Genomic DNA, 14,150 nt, shown 5'->3' on the forward strand with positions numbered 1-14,150 from the left:
GTTCTCAATCTTTTTTTTTGACGGAACCCTTTTGGAAAGCGAAATACTACAATAAAACAATAGTTTTTAGAAGTGTGTTTTTTGCATAGTAAAATTTTTCGAGGTGAGTGTTCTAAATTCTTGCGGAACCCCTGCAGGGGTGTCGCGGAACCCTAGGGTTCCGCGGAACACACTTAGAGAATGGCTGCCTTATTTTATAACTAACATAGTTTATTTTGCTCGGTGTATTTTATTATCTTTGCTCGGGGCAAGACAAACAGTATGAGGATTCCATACTAAGTGATATTTAGTCTTACCCCACTCTACCTTACATATCTAGATAGGTTAGATAGATTAGCGTTATTAAGTTATTAAACTATTTAAAAATGCAAACACTTTCAAGTATGTACTTATTAATAAAACTCGACATAAATAATGCGTATTTATGTGTGCCGCGCGGCGGGGCCGGGCCGGCGGCGGCGGTGGCGGGCGCTGGCGGGCGCTGGCGGGCCCGGCTCGCCCCGCGCCGCGCCGCGCGTCAGTCGCCGCTCGAGCCAGCATGGAGCATCTCATCGCCGCCGTGCGCAACTACCCCTGCCTGTGGAACACCACGGCTATAGAATATCGCGACCAAGAGCTTAAAGACGCTGCCTGGGCCGAGGTCATGAAGGAAACTAGTCTATCATCAGGTAAGTCAAGGCCGAACGCGTGCGAATACACCCGCACGCGCTGTAGCACTAATGTAGCATCATTGAGCGTGAACCTTATTGTGAAGGATTAAGGTTCACGTTCGGTTTGCTGTATGTAAATGCATTGGCGTTTTTCAAAATGGCGTCTTAGTAGCGTGATTCATTGTAGGTACTTATGTCGGTCGTTGGCCATGAGTTCAAGGTCATGCTATTATGTAATATTAAGGAAAACATATGTTACTTTTCATTGATTTCTGTTGATTGTGTTTACAATGTTGCGCAGCGTTGTAGTTGGTAATTGAAATCAATCTTGTGCTATGCTATTGTATTGCATTATGAACTTTATTTCAAACGTCTAAGGTTTACTTTAGGTGTTTTTCGCTTAGTTTTAATGTTGATTCCATTTTGGAATTTCGTAGGTAGTTTGAATGGTTATTATTTATAAGCAATTTTTATTGAAAAAAGGGGTAGAAGATTAAAATAGGTATCTGCCAAGTTTTGTGTTTATATTAGGCAATTTTTTATCAACGCAGTATTTTGTGTACGACCGGTCGGCTGTTGTCGGGTAGGGAGGGTACCTGCTCCCCGCGAGGGCCCGGGTTCGACCCCTGCTTGGGTCACTCTAGGACGCTTATTTATAGAACCCCGCCGCGTTACAACGGGTTGATTTAGAAAGGAATAATAGTATAACATTTTTAGAAAATTGTAGTTTGGATATTACCTTTGACAAAAATTTACATATAGTAAATTGTAGTTTTTAAGGTAAGTACCTAAGTACTTTTTTAACTGTTTGGTTAAGGTAAATGGCCTAATATTTGGAACCACGATTTATATTTTAGATAGGTACTTTGTGACTTTATTTAGGTTAATAAGTATTAAGATACGATTTAAGATGACAAACTAATGATTGGTTATTCATAGAAATCATAGACCGTTTGGAAACGCGCTAGATTCATATGTACAATTGTACATACTTACCTAAACATTTATTTAGGGCCTAAACATTTTAAATTACTTACTTGATAAAGTTTTCTGACAATAGGGTTTTTTGTTTTGTTATGTTTATATATTTTCTTTATTCAATTAGGGTCTTAGGTTAGGATTTTACAATGTGAGTATAAAAGTAAAATATAAAAACACTTACAAAACATAACAAAAATATATAAACACATTATAAAAAACCTAACCTAGGGTGCCGCCGGCAGCGGGGCTTGGCCCAAGCTACCGGTGGTCAGGGCCGCAGAGTGAGGAACCGACGTACTATACGCGCCGTGTCCAAAATTACCGCCTTCTGCATCTGACCCTTGATCCAACCACCCAGCGAGAGTCTCTCTAGGTGTTGGTCTAGACTCTTCGCTATGAGACCGTTCGCTGACACAACTATCGGAACAATGATCGTCGAGTCAACATCCCACATGGCGGTAATCTCGTGAGCTAAGTCTAGGTACTTGCTGGACTTGTCCTTCTCGGCCTTCACGAGATTCTCATCATGGGGGATGGTGACGTCGGCGAGCACGGCCCGGCGCTGCGATCGGTCTATCAGCACGATGTCAGGCTTATTGTTTATATATATTATTATCTCGAGAAGTTGTAAAATAAGTGGGTAGGTAATAAATGGAATTTAATATTACGTTACGACAGAGCGTGATTTGTAATAGAATGTACGGTCAAGGAATTGAATTTCGGTGCTATTTCGTACCATTGTCATAGTGACAATAGTATGAGATCCCTAGCGACTTTCATATTGATTGTCACCCACTGTGAGAAGGTACTCACCTACACTACACCCACCTACGAAATGTTGATTGTCACCCACTGTGAGAAGGTACTCACCTACACTACACCCACCTACGAAATGTTGATTGTCACCCACTGTGAGAAGGTACTCACCTACACTACACCCACCTACGAAATGTTGATTGTCACCCACTGTGAGAAGGTACTCACCTACACTACACCCACCTACGAAATGTTGATTGTCACCCACTGTGAGAAGGTACTCACCTACACTACACCCACCTACGAAATGTTGATTGTCACCCACTGTGAGAAGGTACTCACCTACACTACACCCACCTACGAAATGTTGATTGTCACCCACTGTGAGAAGGTACTCACCTACACTACACCCACCTACGAAATGTTGATTGTCACCCACTGTGAGAAGGTACTCACCTACACTACACCCACCTACGAAATGTTGATTGTCACCCACTGTGAGAAGGTACTCACCTACACTACACCCACCTACGAAATGGTACTGAAATTAAATTCTTTGACTGTGCCTACTTGATTGTTTATTTGCGTGCATTTGTATACCTTCGACGATGTTTAATTGATCAGCAATCTAGCAGTGGTTTAATTAACTTGATTAATGTATTTCGATTTCAATCAACTCGAACCGATTGTTAGCAATTTGCAAAGCTGTTCGACTTGTGGGTTTGGTCTCTTTAGTCGAAGCGTGGAATTATGTAGATATTAGGGTGTTATGTTGATGGCAAAGCGTTATTGATTGTAGTAGAGTTTATTGATTTTAACCACACCAGCCTAACCAGCTCATAAAAGCTCTCTTTATTCATCAGAAAAGATGCGAAAGTTTCATTTTATCCATAAGAGTGGCAAAGTAAGTTGATGCTAATTTTGTTTCTTTATCTTGGCTGGTAGATTTTTTTTAATTAGGCCGTTATAGTGTCCCACTGCTGGGCAAAGGCCTCTCCCCTTAATTTCCACAACTCCCGTTGTAGTGCTTTTTCCGGCCAGTTACTGATGAAGGCGTCTAAGTCGTCCCGCCATCTCCGTTTGGGCCTGCCACGTCCGCGCTTCTTTTGTGGTATCCATTTGGTGGCTATACTAGCACACCTATCCGGATGCATGCGGCAGCTAGACGTGACCCGCCCAGTCCCACTTCAGTCTGGCGGTCTTCTCCCCCAAGTCAGCTATGCGTGTTTTGGAGCGCAATGTAGATTTAAAATGTTTAAATGCAATACAAGTGGACTCTTGCTTGAGCGTTTCGAGGGAATATTAGCACTCCGACACTTTTTTTTCTAAGACGGGTGATCACGTAATGCTTACTTTAGAAAAAGAAGTACCGCGCGCCTCGGCTCCCGGATGGTTCTAGCGCGACTAGCGCGAGTAATCATTTATTAGCAAGAATAGTAAAACCCACGTTTGTCCACAGTAAAAGAAGTAAAACTAAAATGGAAAAAGCTCCGCGACTCTTACCGAGATGCGCTAAAACGGCAATCGGAGATGATGTCCCGCGAGCCCTCGGCCCGCAAGAACTACCCCTGGAAGTACATGCAGCACATGACCTTCCTCCAGCCACACATGTCAGCGAGAAAGAAGCCTGAGGAGCCTCCCCCGCCGGTGCAGAACGGGCATGAGGACCATGAGGAGCAGGAGGAGCAGAACGGGCAGACAGGGTCGAGTGAGGAGTCGGAGACAGAGGATGAGGAGCCGAAGAGGAAGTCGCAGCTGACGGTTATTGATAGGAAGTTGGATTATTTGTGTAAGGTGAGCATGGCGTGATGTCACTAGTTAATAACTAGTGGCTCTGTGAGCTGTAGACCTCGCGAGCAGAGCTTAAAACTGAGTAAATGTATGGCGCCGTTGTTTAGAAGAATTTAGAGAATCTAATTTGACAATTAAAACCTTATCTATCGAACCTGCTTACAATACGCTTAGCCCGCGCTTGATAAATAAAAAATACGAAGTTTTTAATAAAAATAAAAAACAAAAATTGTTATGAAATTTAAGTGTAAAAAAATACAAAAAGTTATATCCCAGCATATAATTACTGGGGATCGAACCCAGACCTTCCGTGCAAACAAAAAAAGCGAACGTTAGCAAAATACATCATGATAGTTCTTACATGAGGTGACGAAATTTAGCTACTCATTCTCAAGTAAAAACTAAATAAGGATTACTAATATGTTGCATAAAATTTATTGTCATATTTTACTTTCGCATAGCAACCCTTGGCAGAATCATCATTTCGCAGAATTACTTTTTGCATAAGTTTCATGGCATACTGTTGTTCCGCACAATTTTGTAAAGCTGAATAATGCAATGGCATAATGTCAATTTGAAGAATAATCCTATAATCGAATAATTGTTTTGCCAAAAATTGCGTCGCATAATATTTACTTGGCATACTGTCTTTTCGCACAATTTCCTTAGGCAGAATAATTCATTGGCATAGTGTTGATGAGAATAATATTTTCCATACCCTACTCCACCAATGAACACCTACACCAACAGTTCCTATTGAGCTGGGGTCGCAGTTCTAACCTAACCTAACCTACACTTCTGGCAGCAATTCCTTTTGTGTAGGGGTCGCAGTTCTAACCTAACCTAACCTACAGTTCTGGAAGCAGTTTTTTTTGTGTAGGGGTCGCAGTTCTAACCTAACCTACAGTTCTGGAAACAGTTCCTTTTGTGTAGGGGTTGCAGTTCTAACCTAACCTAACCTACAGTTCTGGAAGCAGTTTCTTTTGAGTAGGGGTCGCAGTTCTAACCTAACCTACAGTTCTGGAAGCAGTTCCTTTTGTGTAGAGGTCGCAGTTCTAACCTAACCTAACCTACACTTCTGGAAGCAGTTCCTTTTATGTAGGGGTCGCAGTTCTAACCTAACCTAACCTGCACTTCTGGAAGCAGTTCCTTTTGTGTAGGGGTCGCAGTTCTAACCTAACCTATAGTTCTGGCAACAATTTCTTTTATGTAGGGGTCGCAGTTCTAACCTAACCTAACCTATAGTCCTGGCAGCAATTCCTTTTATGTAGGGGTGCAGTTCTAACCTAAGCTAACCTACAATTCTGGAAGCAGTTTCTTTTGAGTAGGGGTCGCAGTTCTAACCTAACCTAACCTACTGTTCTGGAAGCAGGTCCTTTTGTGTAGGGGTCGCAGTTCTAACCTAACCTAACCTACACTTCTGGAAGCAGTTCCTTTTGTGTAGGGGTCGCAGTTCTAACCTAACCTAACCTATAGTCCTGGCAGCGATTCCTTTTATGTAGGGGTCGCAGTTCTAACCTAACCTGTAGTTCTAGCAGCAATTCATTTTGTGTAGGTTCAGTCAGCGACATTATTATGCGGTAACAATTTCGGCAGAACTTTTATTCTGCTGCTTAACATTCTGCGAAATTCAAGTCTGCAATATGAGCAATATGCCATAAGAAATTCGGTGGAATGTAATTTATGCTACATACAATTCTGCGTATGTAAAATCGACGATATTAGTATTCTGCTATTCAAAATTCTGCCAAATGAATGTTATGCGACATGACAGTTATGCTAATTATACAATTATGCAAAAGTATCATTCGGTTAAAAATGTTTCTGCGAAACCTGCTATGCGAAGTGTATTTCGGACAATCGATATTATGCAAGATAAAGGGAAGCCACTAAATAACTTAATACCTCCAAAACCAGCGAAATAAAATTTCTGAATTTTTGGCCATTTAATCTGTAAACATGTCTTAAAAAGAATACACTCTTATGATACCGATACGACTATTTGTTTAAGCGCGAGCTATCACAACTTTTCCATTTTGAAAAATTTTCAAAAACCGGCTCGACAAAAATACTTTATCGAATCATAGAATTCGGTTACAAAATTTCACGAGAATCGGTTAAGAATTGCGACCTGTAGAGGAGAACATCCGGACATACAAAACTAAATATCTTAATACCTCCAAAACCAGCGAAATAATTTTTCTGAATTTTTTGACATTTAATCTGTAAACATGTCTCAAAAAGAATACACTCTTATGATACCGATACGACTATTTGTATAAGAGTGAGCTATAACAACTTTTCCATTTTAAAAAATTTTCAAAAACCGGCTCGATAAATATTTTTCGTCGGTTCATAGACTTCGGTTACAACACGAGAATCGGTTAAGAATTGCGACCTATAGAGGAGATCCGGAGAACAATAGGAGAACATCCGGACCAAAAAGAATAGATAGTATAGAGGGGTCCTGTCATTGTAAATTTTGTAGTCACTGTAAATTTACTGCCATCTATCGACACACGACTAAAACTCAAAATGAAAACGTATAAATTTATCAAAAAATGTATATATATCATGGATGTAAGTAAAAAGAGGTAGATATGGTACCAGGCGCACGATCGTGAGCTTTGATCGTGAGCCATCAAATATAGGTTCCGGAACCTATATTTAGTTAGTCGTATGGGTGACGCCAACCTGTCAAGTTGTCAAAATCGTTGGATCAAATTTTAGTTTTGTCAACTATGAACGTCACACGTCTACATAAATAAAAGGTCATTGATATATATGCATAAATTATTTTATTATTTTTATATCATTTTGATCCATGTTCATTCACTGATATCTATGTGTTAAAATTGTTAAATATGAAACGGTGTCATCACGCCGTCTAGCCGAGGATAGGCTAAAGGTGTGTGCGGCATCTATTCCAGAATGACTTTTACTTGAATTCCGAGGCACGTTTTTTTCTTAGACTTTATTCGTCTTATACGAAGTTACATATTATACATATGTCTTTGTCCGGACATACAAAAGCAAAACGCCCGATTCAAAACGTAGACCTTCGCTTCGCTTCGGTCAATTAATAATTTGGCCTATACATGCTGGGCATGGGCCTCCTCTCATGCGCGAGAGAGCTTGGGCGAGTGTCCCCACACTGACCCAATAGTAGGGGACTGCACAATACACCTTCGAATTTTTGCTGATACACCTTTGCTGATGTGTTAGAGACCCCATGGTATTTTCCTTCACCGAATAGCTGCTGGTAAACATCGAATGATATTCCGAACAAAAGTTCCGAATAAACCCATTAGTACGAGCCAGGATTTGAATCCACGAACTCCGGATTGAGAGTTGATCAGATTAACTCGACTATCACCACTTCCATAAAATAAAACCTATAGCTTACATAAATTCGCACATGAAACGAGTTTTATTTATGTACTCAACTTTTACTCGATTACATTTGAATACTTACTTTAATTTTGCACACTAAATGTTGGCTAGAAGCCAGCGATTCTCTATTACTACCTCATAGTTTGTGCCTACTTCTAGCGCTCCGGATATCATAAACTTTAAACCTAATAGTCGTAATGGTGCCAGAATATAATTTAACGGTTATGATATGACTTCGTTGTTTGTGTTAGAAAAATAGACACTAAGGAAGCTATGCAGTCTAATTTGCGGCAACATGGCTTCCTTGTTCAATAGTTTCTTAAATAGCAGTCTGATAAACATATATGCTCTAAATTACAATAAACATCCAATATGAGAATCTGCGATTATCAGCCAGAGTTCGGTTTGAATCCTAAATCGACAGTAAGGCCGGTCCAGACGGGATTAGAAAAGGAATTGGCGTCAATATATATTTGCACACCACCTGATTTGATCAGACAGTTTAATGAGATTGGCGAAAAATTGTCTCGTCTGGACTGGCCTTGAGAGTCGAATATCGAGAACTCAAACTCAGTTTCCTATGATTAGGATTTTCGAGACATACAATATGTACTGACTTGCCATTTCGCAGAAGAAAAATTGGTTTAAAATACACAGTGTTTTATTACATTACTGACTAGTTTAATTCCCCAGGCATCAGGCAAGCGGCGCTCCGGATCTTGGCGACGGCGGTCGTCGCCCGCGCAGCCCGCACCGGATCCCATCGACATCTTCTTCAACAGCATGTGCCAGTCCACCAAGCGGTTTCCGTATCCTGCGCAAATTAAGATAAAACGGGTGCTCTTTGATGCAGTGCTGGCTGCTGAGGAGGTTAGTCTTCACCATCGACATCTTCAACAGCATGTGATCCACCAAGTGGTTTCCGTATCCTGCGCAAATCAAGATAAAACGGGTGCTATTTGATGCAGTGCTGGCTGCTGAGGAGGTTAGTCTTCAGCATCGACATCTTCAACAGCATGTGATCCACCAAGTGGTTTCCGTATCCTGCGCAAATCAAGATAAAACGGGTGCTGTTTGATGCAGTGCTGGCTGCTGAGGAGGTTAGTCTTCACCATCGACATCTTCAACAGCATGTGATCCACCAAGTGGTTTCCGTATCCTGCGCAAATCAAGATAAAACTGGTGCTGTTTGATGCAGTGCTGGCTGCTGAGGAGGTTAGTCTTCACCATCGACACCTTCAACAGCATGTGATCCACCAAGTGGTTTCCGTATCCTGCACAGATCAAGATTAAAAGAGCGTTGTTTGATGCGGTGTTATTAGCTGCTGAGGAAGTTTAGTCTTCACTTCACCATCGCCATCAACAGCATGTGCCAGTCGACCAAGCGGCTTCCGTATCCTGCTCAAATAAGATTAAACGAGTGTTATTCAACGTTCTAAGTTTAGCTTACGCATTCCCCAGCTAGTGCTAGGCACACTAGGCACAGTCGCCGTTCGAAGTTCGAGAGAGAATTTCTTAGTTCTGTTAAACTCTCTGTGTGTTAGGTTATTTTGGTTTAGCTTTAAGACCTTTTCATAACTTAATTTTCCTTCCTAGGCGCTGTTAGCCGAGCAACAGAACTACGCCAGCCTGTGGGCGCGGGCGGCCTCGTCGTCCAGCAGCGAGGCCGAGTCGAAGCCCGACCCCTCCTGAGCGCAGCAGCGCCAGTACCGCCGCTACCAGCGGTACTGCAGGTACCAGTACGCTTATGCGTACGGAGTGAAGACTGAACCGTAGCCTATAAAACGTTCTCATTCGACTTTATTATTTTTTAAGCACATTTTTAGGCGTTTGTGTTATGTGCGTCGCCGACAAAGTCTGTGAAGAGCCGATTTTTATTTTGTTCACAATTTTATTTAACGTTTCGATAAAATTAGGCTTGTTTGAAGAGTTTTTTATTCTGTGGAGGAATACAATTTGTCACAAAAAAAATCCGTTGAGTTATTAAAATACTGTATTTTTTCTAACTCAGCGAAACATTATTTGACATACGATGAAATTTCTATTACATTGTACTGAATAGGGAACTCTATTTATCCACCAAAATTGATCGAAATTAACAAAAAATCAGTTCGAAAATTAAGTAAACATCGGCCCTAAATAACTTCGTAAACCTAGTTTTTATATCCTCTATATTTGTTCTTTTACACTTGAGTGCAGTTTATCAATAGGTACGTACAGTTCTAAGATTGGTGACTTGATTTTTTTAACTAACAATTAAATAGTAACAATAAGATCTTATAAACGCCAAATACAATAACACTTTTAAGGTAAGAATTAGATATTTTGGAAAATGTTTCGTTGCTGTAAGTGTACATATCTCTCTCTACCATCTCTGTGGCCAAGCCAGGGAAACATTGATCGTCGACCGTGAAACAATAATTTAATTAGAATTTATACTTATGCATAAAACTACTATTGATATTGTAATTGGATTTCACTCTCTTAAAATATTTATTATTTCTGCGAATATTTTTTTTATGTATAAAAGAATGTTTTATCTAGGAAACTAAGTTAAGTATCATTTATATGTGAAGTATGATTGAAACAAAAATTAGCATTACCTATTTCCTGAATTAAAATGTATATAATTAATTTAAAAAAAATAGGCAGCTCCGTTCAAGGTACCTAAAGTACTCTCTATTAGCATAGCGAATATTACGGACAATATTTTAGCAAAAATGGCGTAAGAGCAATAAATATTACATGGGAGTAAAAATGAAACCCGTCGTGAAGTAGGTTAGTGCTAGATTATAATAATTGATGATGGCATTACATTGGCAGTATCTGATTACGATGAGGTACCTGTAAGCAGTATTGTACTATCATTTAGTTAAGCATTTGATACCTGGATTTCTTAACGATCTCAAATTTAATTATAAGTAAATGTACCAGTAATTGACACAGTACCTATAACAATAGAATGTATAAGCAAACTTATAGTAACAAAAATTTTAATACGAAATTTCAAGTCAATTAGACATTTTATTACCATCAAGTACTGGTACATTTACCTACCCTAAATTTTACTTTATTACTAAGCATTCTTAAAAAATAGCGATGCAATTACTGGAACGCTTACCCTTTATTTTACATGTAAGTAATTATTAAGACAAATTCGAATTCTAAAATTAATTGAGGGATCGCTAAAGTCTGTTTTAGACGACACTATTTCTCGGGCCCTATTTCCCGTGTCTGCATGACTCTCCCTAACTATTTCTGGGGGCATAGCCAAGATAACAATCGTTGATATAAAATATAAAACGCCAATCGTAACTTGAACTAGTACTGTATGGAAATAGCCACGTGAAGTTTCCTGGCATCTGTCATCCCGATACATTCAATATCTTTTCTTTTGGCGTTTGTCATCTTGGACCCCCTAAGTGTCCTAATTCCTTATCGCCCTCCTAGTACTAACTGATATACATAAATAGCACTACTTGAAGCCCTATGTGTAATTTGTATGTACAGTGACTGGCAATAGTAAAGGAATTGAATAAAAAGTGAAGCGAGTAAGTGGCGCAGTTTTTCTCTCCCCCCCTCCCCCCGCCTCCCGCGGCTGGGACTATAAATAAAATACCTAAGTGGAGCGGTATCGGCCGATGACCTGCGAGCTAGATTGTGCTCTATGTAGGAACGCTAGTTTGGTACCTACTAGCATGTAGGTACTAAGTAGTCAGGGCTACGTGAACTCTAGTCGTATACTTGATATACTTGTATACATAGAAAGGCATATTCCATAATAATAATAATATCAATATGTTTTTTTAAGATACTTTAAAATTGGCAATATTGCTACACCAATTTGTTCGATCAATCTGTATTTTAAAATAAAATTGATGTAAAAGGACAAAAAAAGGAAGTTTTTTTTTTACTTACACTTCTTTTACAAAAACTCATTAGAAATTAAAAATATTTTTCTTTAAATATTTTTAAAACACAAGCTACGAGTACCTATTAGGTCACAGTAAGTAAGTCCAATCGAATTATCATTTTAGTGCCTATCTGAGATAAAAAAAGATAAAGCTTATTTTTTAGTTTTAATAACAATTAGGAGTAGATTAGATACCTACAGTCCTTGTGGTTTACGATTTTTATTATAACCAGATTAAGAAGCCTAAACCTAGGTGTAAATTTTTAGTTTATTTATGTAGGTAAATAACTTTGGATAGGATGCATTCTAATATTTCTATTACCTTCTACTAACCAGATGGTTATAAATTACTTTGAAATTGGATACAAGCTTGAATCCCAAGGGATAAGTACCAAAGTTAGTAATATTGTTGCCAAACAAAGCCACGGGACCACAATAGCTCCGTTATACCCCAAGCAGGTGCCAATACACGTTCCCTAATGACCGCATTTACCCTGCAAAACTCCCCGGATTCAAAAAAGTCAAGCAGGTAGCTTTAAAAAAAGTTGAGAGTAAACCGTTTCTGCGAACGAACACGTAAACATCCGAACATATGTTGTGACGGAACACAGCTGTTTCACATTCCAACTAGCTTAGTACAGTCAGCATCAATAACAGCGGATCAAATACTCTAATATAAATACCGCACCCTCGAATACTTTTCTATATAAATAAAAAATATAAATCTAAATAAAAATATTTCTATATAAAAAAATACATATATGATATAATCTCTACAGTTCACGCTCAAAAGTAATATTTGCCACTCTCTCGACTCTTCTCTCTTTTCTTCTTCTTGTCTTTGACTCTCTGAGAGTGAGTGAGTGAGTGAGAAACTCTGTGAGTTTTGTTAAGCCGGTAAAGAATAGATACTTTTGTCGCGTAGTTTGATCCGTAACTTTTGCTGACTGTACCATAGTAGCTTGTTAAACGTAGAAGTTTCCAATGTGTTGGTGCACAGCTGCGACAAGGTTCTAAGTTTGTGTTAGAATTCGAGGAAGATCAGCTGACGCGTTGGAGATTTATCGATTACTCTCGCCATGGTGCCGAAAGGACGCGCCAAAGTACCATGTTTTATCCATTTACGACCTTTATAGTTTTTAGACTTCTAGGTATGTTACGGCGTTTTGAGACTTTAGAGCAAGAAAGGTGGCTCCATAGATTCAAAAGGGCTTTAAAAGGTGGACCAATTGCTTTACTTATGTCGTTTTTAAAGGTACAATATTGCAGTTTGTAAAAGGCGCCACGCATTGGAAGAGTCGTGTTACTTACGTCGTTGTGAGTAAGGATGAAAGGACATTAATTGCGGATAGAAGCACTTCAGGCCATTAGTGATTAGCGAGATTGGCGGTTGGAGAGGAAACAGATGAAACGGTTACCGGGAGGAATCCATTTGCGAACCGAATAATTACGAAACGCATGTGCATTTGTTACCGGTCTCGTGGTAACGGGCATTACCGGCGACGTTCCACGAACGTTTTCGTAGTTCGTACCCAAAAAAGCAACTCTATCCTTATCCCTGCCTATATTATAAATACGAAACTCTGTACCTCTCTCTCTCTGACTCTATCTGTCTGTCTGTTACCTCTTCAATGGATTGACGTTTTCGTCCCGTGTGCTAAATAAACATAAAGGCAGATACCATCGTTCACCGCCACGTAGTCAGTCATATCTAAAATGTAATCAATATTCTGAAAACAGGAACGAAACCAATATCATTGTGCAGCTGTATTCATTTATTCAAATTCGGCAATTTAGTTAGCAGGTGTTGTCATACCGGTTTGCATCCAAATTGATTGTAATGAGAGCGAATGTTGTCTTACATATTACACCTTGTGACTAGTCAACAATATGTATGTAGGTACATACATGTTGAGTCTTCTTACTTAGCTAATTATTTACAATGGAATAAGGTGCTGCTTTTTGATGCCTATGGGACTCATTCATATAGGTAATGTAAATAATTTAGGTTTAGGAAAGAACGAGTGACACGTTCAATTAATCATATCGAAATTTAAGTTGTGAATATCATTTGGGTTCTTTAATTGTATCGAATCAATAATATAACACCAAGTAACATATATAACTTGAACAACTTTTGCAGTTAGTACATACAAAATATAAAAATAAAAATGTTATAATAGGGGGGGACTTAAATGTAGACATACTCAAAAAAACTACATTATCTAAGAACTTAATAAATTTATTATTAACTTTTAACTTTATACAGCATGTAAAAGAACCTACAAGAGTCACCAAAAATACTGCAAAATGCCTAGATGTTATTTTTACTAATTTTGATTCCGATAGATTTAACGTAGATGTCCAAGATTTTGGGTTTTCAGACCATAAGGGAGTAAATGTCACAGTGCCTGTCGCGAAAGAACAGATAAATAAAAAACACGAGAGTCATACATACTACAAACGATCGTTTTCAGAAAGAAATGTACAATTATTTAAAACGGCACTACAACCTATTAATTGGTTTTCCATCCTATCTCCGCAAAATACTATAAATGAAAATTTCAACGAATTCAGTAATATATTGAAAATGTTACTCAACTACTGCATACCTAAGAAACGAAAGAAATCTAAAGCAACCCCAAAAAGAGCGTGGTTAACACCTG

General features: G+C 39.0%; 1 protein-coding gene across 1 annotated transcript; it reads left to right on the plus strand.

Moving 5' to 3' along the window:
• The first annotated feature begins 459 nt into the window (after window positions 1-459).
• Window positions 460-9,514, plus strand: LOC134797219 (uncharacterized). The gene is made up of 4 exons (XM_063769443.1): window positions 460-668; window positions 3,847-4,181; window positions 8,265-8,441; window positions 9,168-9,514. Exons 1-4 carry the CDS (start codon window positions 539-541, stop codon window positions 9,261-9,263), a joined length of 738 nt encoding a protein of 245 aa, XP_063625513.1. The 5' UTR covers window positions 460-538; the 3' UTR covers window positions 9,264-9,514.
• The last annotated feature ends 4,636 nt before the right edge of the window (window positions 9,515-14,150 follow it).

This window comes from Cydia splendana, chromosome 15 (assembly GCF_910591565.1).
Source record: "Cydia splendana chromosome 15, ilCydSple1.2, whole genome shotgun sequence".
Taxonomy (NCBI): Eukaryota; Metazoa; Arthropoda; class Insecta; order Lepidoptera; family Tortricidae; genus Cydia; species Cydia splendana.

Coding starts and splice junctions, on each gene's coding strand:
- LOC134797219 (XM_063769443.1), top strand. CDS start 539: ATGGAGCATCTCATCGCCGCCGTGCGCAACTACCCCTGCCTGTGGAAC. Junction 669..3,846: donor GGAAACTAGTCTATCATCAG/GTAAGTCAAGGC, acceptor GTTTGTCCACAG/TAAAAGAAGTAAAACTAAAA. Junction 4,182..8,264: donor AGTTGGATTATTTGTGTAAG/GTGAGCATGGCG, acceptor TTAATTCCCCAG/GCATCAGGCAAGCGGCGCTC.